The 7,936-nt window shown below is 38.7% G+C and overlaps 1 protein-coding gene across 1 annotated transcript in view; it reads right to left on the reverse strand.

Moving 5' to 3' along the window:
• MYOT (myotilin) overlaps window positions 1–7,936 on the reverse strand; it is a 107,551-nt gene that overhangs the window by 46,834 nt on the left and 52,781 nt on the right. Inside the window, exons 3-4 of the mRNA XM_063447512.1 lie at window positions 3,501–3,642; window positions 2,367–2,468 (exon numbers count right to left, since the gene is read on the reverse strand). Of these exons, the coding sequence (XP_063303582.1) occupies window positions 2,367–2,468; window positions 3,501–3,642 (244 nt within the window). The remainder of the gene's footprint in view (window positions 1–2,366; window positions 2,469–3,500; window positions 3,643–7,936) is intronic.

Raw genomic sequence — 7,936 nt, forward strand, 5'->3', positions numbered from 1 at the left:
ACAAGGAGTTGTGATACGCCTTATTTTCACTGAAAAAGTGTGAGTGATCCACTTGGCACATATCACTTTTAAAATAATTTCAAACAGAGTTGCACTATGTTATTTTTTATTTCCCTATAGTTGGATTGACCCATATTTTGGTTTCATGTTTATATGGAAGAGCTGAGGATATCTTCGGGTTAAAATCTACTATTTAGAGGAAAGTCGTTTATTCATTTATTCATTTATCACACCTGGTGCAAGGTCACATTGGTGATATTGTATTACCACTAAGTTATATAGTGAAAAGATTTTGTATTTTGTTTTATAGATGTCAATGCAAGCCAGCACTCTGACCATTGCCTGTTTCTTGTGTTTAGCTCTACTGAGCTAAGGAAACCAGGAAGTAAAAGGACTAGTTCATCAAGAGTCATGGGGGTGTAACCAGGTTAATTTATAAAAGTGACAATTTCTATTGAAATTTGGACTTTTTGTAAAATGAAATAAGAGGACATACTATTCACACATAAAACACTGCAGCAAGCTGAAGTATTTTAGGGGCCTGGAGTAACCCGTTGAGACATACTTATGAGAAATGTTTATATAAAAAAAACAAAAAACAAGTAGACGAATATGTCTCCAAAATTCTAAAAGTGTGTGAAAATGAAAAGACTAACAGTGCCAATAAAATATAATACAAAGGAATTCCTATAAATATAAAAGATAGGTATCCAGCTAAATCCCTATGAATAAAAGGGATGTCAGTAAAATCCATCATCAGATTTAAGAGATCACAGTAGTCTGAGTTAATTTGTGTGCCTTCACCTTGCTATAAGCTCAACCTCTGCTGCATGATAAGCCCGCCCCCACTGCCTTGGCTACCTGCTCTAGCTCCCCCTGCACAGCTGTCCCCCTGCTCCATGGCGCCCAGTGCGACCACACAGCTTGCACACCCTTAGGGCCGGCCCTGATCTCTACCACTTCAGCTGGAAGGCTATTCCATGCATCCACTACCCTCTCTGTAAAGTAATACTTCCTGAAATTATTTTTGAAACCTTTGTCCCTCTAATTTAAGACTATGTCCTCTTGTTGTGGTAGTTTTTCTTCTTTTAAATATAGTCTCCTCCTTTACTGTGTTGATTCCCTTTATGTATTTAAATGTTTCTATCATATCATCCCTGTGTTGTCTCTCCTCACAGCTTTAACCTTTCCTTTAACCTTTCCTGGTAAGTTTATTTCTGCAATCCATGAACCAGTTTAATAGCCTTCTCTGAACTCTTTCCAAAGTATCAATATCCTTCTGAAGATACGGTCTCCAGTACTGCGCACGATACTCAAAGTGAGGTCTCACCAGTGTTCTGCACAATGGCATGAGCACTTCCATCTTTCCATTGCCAATACCTCTCCCTATACAAGCAAGCATTTTGTTGGCATGTGCTGCTGCTCTATTACATTGTCTGCCTACCTTTAAATTATCTGAAATAATAATTCCTAAATCCCTTTCCTCAGATATTGAGGTTAGGACTAATATATATTTTATTATCTCTCTATGGGTTTTTATGACAAAGATGCATTATCTTTTACTTATCCACATTAAAGGACAGTTTCCACAGCTCTGACCAATGAATTGGAATATGACTGATACACAAGATCCACTACAGCTTATGGTAGTAGTTATTGTGCAAATAGACTGCTAATGTCACCTCAACAAGTAAACACTGCTTTTCTGAGTCTAAAGAAAATTGTGGACTTATAATTAAGTTTTGGAGCATTTTAAAGGATTACTCCAAGCACCATGAACCATTTTTTTAAGTGGTCATTTTTTTTATGTATCGTTCCTAATTATAGTATTAGCAAGTTTAGTAATCGCAAGACCCATAAACCTGAAAAAGATCATTATCTGTCAAAGGGACACTTTGTTTCATAATACAGTGTTTTCTGAAGAAAATGCAAAAATGGTCAAATATATATTTTTAGATGGGCTGCTAAATTACTCTAGAATTAAAAAGAAAATATACAGTATACAGATCAACAATCATTATGGCAAGTTTGCAAACAAAATGTGGGTTTTGTGATTCCCTTAGCTGTTGAAGTTTCTCAACAGCCAATCTGATGACCTGGCTTTTATTTGCATTTTGTGAACTGGTTAGGTAGTCTGGTAGGAAATATTGTTGGAAAAGATTCCCTCATCTATACACCTACACTTGTAGTTACTTGGTTTGGGCATAATAAATTATTTCACTATTAAGAGAGTGATAACAAGAGTGAACATTGAATCTTGTGTAATGTATGTGCCTTTAGCCTTGGAGAACAGGATATATTTTCTCTACATTGAATCAATTCGTAAAAAACGTTTCTGAAATAAAGCATGATGGTTTAAAAGATACCTTTGGATCTTGAGTATTTTCTGCACTTTGGTCTTCAAATACAGAGGCAGCATTTTGAGGTCCAAGAAGTCTGCGAGCCATTTTTTCTTCATATGTCAAACGCTAAAAAATTAAATTTAAGAGAATTTGAAAAGTATTTGTGCTTTCTATGTTGTGGTTAGCCATTGTACTCTACTAGTAACAGCGTGGTACACTAAGGTCACTCATTAAATGACCACAGACATCAACCCGAGAGAGTCTCAGAATGCTGGTCCTGTGCAGGTTAAGATATAGAATAAACTCTAGCTAGATATTAATGACCAGAAACATGCTTGTCCAGTGCAGACATATGAGTTGTACAATTATTAAAAAGGCACTCTGGGTGCAATAAGCCATGCAGCTCAATATAGTGTTTATGGTGCCAAAAAGTCGTATTACTCTTACTCTGCCAGGAACTTAATTTGTGCTGTGATCTTGTGCATGTGTGAGAGTACAACACTGAAGATTATGGACATTCCTGCAAGATGATGGCAGTCTCCATAGAACATGGAGCTGCTAACATTTGACAAATGTTGATAGCAAAGCTCAACTTTTTGTCATCCTTTGTCAACCTCACACTTTCCCATATTAGTCCCTACTTTATCCTATGATGTTTTTGGATGGCGTTGTAAATTGAATTAATCAATTGATCAGCATTATCAGATTATATGGAATAATCAAAATTGCGAGAGTCACTTTCATTATTAAAATTATACTTGGAAGAAATAGATACTTCAATAATTCCAAATTGATTTCATTAATTGTTTTTCTGGAATTTTATCTTGGAGTTTGCAGAAAGAATATGACATGTTCAATTGTCACCATCTTTACATTGTATTCTCCTTGTTATTGGAATGTAATATTAACCTCTGTGCACAGAAATGCATACAATCTGCTTTTGCAAAACATACCATGCACTTGGCAGTATTCTATAAATGTTGAACTAGAAGGTTGTTGTTTTTTTAAGTCTGATTTATAGTAAAATATATATGTATTATTGTCCATTGTTTCACGTGTACTATGCTTCTTTAAGGGGTTAAATAAGGTGACATTAAAAGTCTTGGTAAACAACTAAAGCGTACTAAACAATAAACACATTATTTAAATTTAACTTACTTGATTTCCATTGTGTAAAATGTCATCTTTAAATTTTAGTTTTCTTTCAAGGTCTTGAATTAATGCATCTTTGGTTCCTTGTATGTCTCTATCAGTCATCTGTGATGGTTTTGTTACATTTTTAGCAGCATACTTTGAATAACTGATCAAAGAGAAATATTAAAAAAATTATATTTTTAAATAGAAATAATAGAATAAATAGACAAGATTGTTATAATCTGATATAATATTACAGTAAATTTCATAAAACAACCATACTACCAATTTAATTGATGTAGAAGGCCAAATTTGGTATGACCAGCATGCTAGGAAGCAAGTTTCAATTTGATTAGCACAAGTATTGTGTATTATTGAAGGATTGGGAGTCCAAACCAAAATGCATTAGGCAAGTGATACCTTATGGTCCTTAAGAACGATCAATTAAGCCATTACCAATTCCTGCTTGTAAAATCTTTTATAACTGGATTAAATTAAAGGGACACTATAGTCACATTTTGATGTAGTGGTTCTGGTATCTATAGGGTGTCCCTGCAGGTTGAGCAGTGAAATGCTGACTTTTCAGAGAAAAGTAGCAGTCACTTGGATCGTGCTTTCTAGAGATGCATTGATTCAATGCCGATTGGCACAGTGTGGCATTTTCCAACTCTGTGACAATAAAATATATGCCTATTTAATTTAGCATTCAGCCATGCCATAGGTGGTGTTCCTGCAAATCATGGAATCTTCAATCCCTCCTAAGTTCACAAAATGTTGCCATGCGTATAATCCCTCAGGGTCAAACATTAATTTCAAGTCTACTCTGCCACTTGCCAGGTCTTCCTGATGATGACAGCACAGTCTCGCTTTATTTACAAGCAAGGGCAGAATTAGCCATGTGGCATGAGTTTTTACTAAATTGGAATGGGGAGACTATGTTCATTCTCCATCTGACAGACCAGTGCTCAATCATCTAGCTGTAGCCCATATTGACTCTGCAGCTATATTTGATGATATGCGGATATTGTTGGTCATCACTTCACCCAGACTGGCCACTCCATCCAAAACCTCAGGATTAAAGTTCTCAAAGGGAATTTCAAAGACTTTCATGAACAAAAAACATTTGAGATGAAAATGATGACAATTTTCAACACCAAAAATGAAGGACTTAATGTAGACTCTGGCTTTCTCACACACTAGCACACGTTTTTATAAACACACATCTTAATGCCTTATATAGTTATTTTTCAATATTCTTGCTTCACCTTTATTGGATCAATTTATATACACACACACACACATATATATATATATATATATATATGCAGCTTTTCCCTTTCAGGCACTTCTTCTGCTATTTAGGATACCCCACTCACCCCCCCCCCCCTCCCCCCCCCCCCCTCCCTCCCCCCCCCCCCCCTCCCTCCCCCCCCCCCTCCCCCCCCCCCCCTCCCTCCCCTTCTCTAACAATAGTTGTTTTAAAGTTAATCAGATTGATCAGCATTGCTACAGACCTGAGGAAGAGAGGAAAACTCTTGAAAGATTGTCTTTGAAATATTATGGTAGTCTAATAAAAAAGGTATCATAGTATGATACCATAGTATCATGGTATTTTGGCATCTTGTCTACTGTATTGATACGGCTAATCCAATCTACACTATATATATATATATATATATATTTATATAGCAAGTCTTATGGCTTGACTGGTGTGCAGATTTTTATTTAACATTGTATTAACTAATCACAGACTTCACTACCAAGCCTCAATAGCAAACCAGTAACCAACCTCATGCTGATTATTTGCATTAACAATGAAACAGCTGTCCATGAGTGGCTTTGCATCTTTTCCTAAGTTGTGTTTCAAAGCTGTTGTATACAGCAAACAAAGACACAAAGGAATCCATGTTTAAAATGGAATGAGGCAAAAATGTGATTCTCCCAATTCCCCGTTGCTGAAGGGGTGATGTCCCTCGGCGGTGGTTTCGGGTCGCCGCCGCTCCTCCTCTTCATTACGTCGGCCGGTGGGCGAGACTGATCCCGCCCGCCGGCCGCGGAGACCTAATGCGCATGCGCAGCAATGCCACGCGTGCGCATTAGAGCTCTCCATAGGAAAGCATTGAAAATGCTTTTCAATGCTTTCCTATGGGGAATTGAGCGACGCAGGTTTTCTGTGCTATGGACCAGAAAGTGCCCTCTAGTGACTGTCTAGTAGACAGCCACTAGAGGTGGATTTAGAGGTGGATTTAACCCTGCAAGGTAATTATTGCAGTTTATGAAAAACTGCAATAAAAACACTTGCAGGGTTAAGGGTAGTGGGAGTTGACACCCAGACCACTCCAATGGGCAGAAGTGGTCTGGTTGCCTGGAGTGTCCCTTTAAACTAATTTGCATATGACCACCCAGAACATCACTGCAAATTTGTAATTTCTGTGGGAAAAGAAAGTCTTATGGCTTGACTGGTGTGCAGATTTTTGTTTAACATTGTATTAACGGTATATATGTATATTTTAAGGTTTTGCCTGTAGTTGTGGGAGGGGCTTGATTTCCCCTTAAAAGGGCTGACAATCCACTCGCAACTTATCGTGGATTGTCTGGCGAGTCATTTCCGGTTCAGACTGCCATTTTGGATTGTTTCTTACCTGTCTTACTCGTGGTCTCCTGGTCCAGTGTCTTCCTGGCTCTTTTACCCGCCACGGCGTCTGTGCAGATCGTTCTCAGCTCCAAATACTAGGTTCAACCGTAAGTCAGGCCCCGCCATAAAGCAACAGCCGCAAAATTGCTACCTTTCACAGCGGGGCTCCGTTCGTTTATACCGAGCGTTCGGTTGTCTGTCATGTATTGCAACCAATCAAAACCATTCAGCTAATTCTAGTACACATATGCTTTGCATGTTTCACTTCATGTATCTTTTCGAACCCGGCCGTTCGGGAAATTTACTGTATATATCTTTTCGGTATTCAAATGATACAGTGTATACACTCATTCGCCTGTTTCAGCTGTTCATACATTCTATCCTTTCAGTAAATTACGGCCAAACGCACAAAATAGGCACAAATTGTCAGCTAATTTAGGATGCTTCCCCCTCCTGCTGGTTACATATCATGTAACAACCAGTCATGTATTGCAACCAATCAAAACCATTCAGCTAATTCTAGTACACATATGCTTTGCATGTTTCACTTCATTTATCTTTTCGAACCCGGCCGTTCGGGAAATTTACTGTATATATCTTTTCGGTATTCAAATGATACAGTGTATACACTCATTCGCCTGTTTCAGCTGTTCATACATTCTATCCTTTCAGTAAATTACGGCCAAACGCACAAAATAGGCACAAATTGTCAGCTAATTTAGGATGCTTCCCCCTCCTGCTGGTTACATATGATGCTACAGTCAAAAAACAAATCCACTTAGGGGTAATACATAGTGAATGTATCTGAATGTAAAAACTTATATACTCAATAGTCTGTGCATTAAACATTGGCTGTGATGGAGCTTTGAGTGTTATAATTATTACCTTTTAGTCCACTTTGCACTGTGTCTTAGATCCTTCTGATTTGGTGTTTATTTACATTAAGCATACTGGACCATACTGACGGTGGCTTTACGAACACAAAACCCGTCATCTGCCTCTGTCATATTCTCCCTGCTCACCAATAGTATCTGGTAGGTTCCTTTTATTTAATTCGGGCCCACGATCTGGCTCACTACTATATACCCATACGCACAGATACTCATGCACGTCTTATCCATGGGTCACAGCACGTCATTTACTGCCCCCCTCTTGTTCATATCTTTCCACTTAGCATCAGCCTGACTCAAACTTTATCAGGTACGATGTCATAACCCTGTACATTTTCTAGGTTTTGAGTGGTACTGGCTTCCTGAGATTTAGGTTGTCCAACTAGGTTTCTGTTTCTGGTCTTAATCCATAAGCTAGTGGTCCCGCGAGGCCAACACCCATCCTCATACTTGGAGTTATACGTCCCTCGGGCCAAATCATAGTTGGCCACCTCGCATGGTTACATGGAGAGGGCCCCCATGACACTCCCCTTCTATCTTATGCTTTAGTTATCACAGAGAGGCCGACACCCCGCCACAACGTTTCGGTGGCCTCATATTTCCCCTCGGGCAAACGCATAGGTAGCGCCTCTCATGCCGCTTGGCAATTAGTAGGGACTCCTCTGTCACGTTCTCAATAGCATAACTCTTCACCACTTGGCATCTAGCTAGCCTACCAGTACCCAGCCACTTTGTCTCAGAATAGTAATGTTTGCTGTGGTATCTATTTTGGGGTTCACTTATTTTTTGCCACCTTAACCTTAAATTACTCTGTTCCCTACTAAAAACAATGGTGTCCTGGGTAATATTTCATCACCTTCCCGTAACAACCAAGCCATTATTAGAACTTCACGGCTCCATCCCTACGGCATCTATATTCATGCTTAAAGTTCACT

This window comes from Pelobates fuscus, chromosome 3, assembly GCF_036172605.1.
Source record: "Pelobates fuscus isolate aPelFus1 chromosome 3, aPelFus1.pri, whole genome shotgun sequence".
Lineage (NCBI taxonomy): Eukaryota > Metazoa > Chordata > Amphibia > Anura > Pelobatidae > Pelobates > Pelobates fuscus.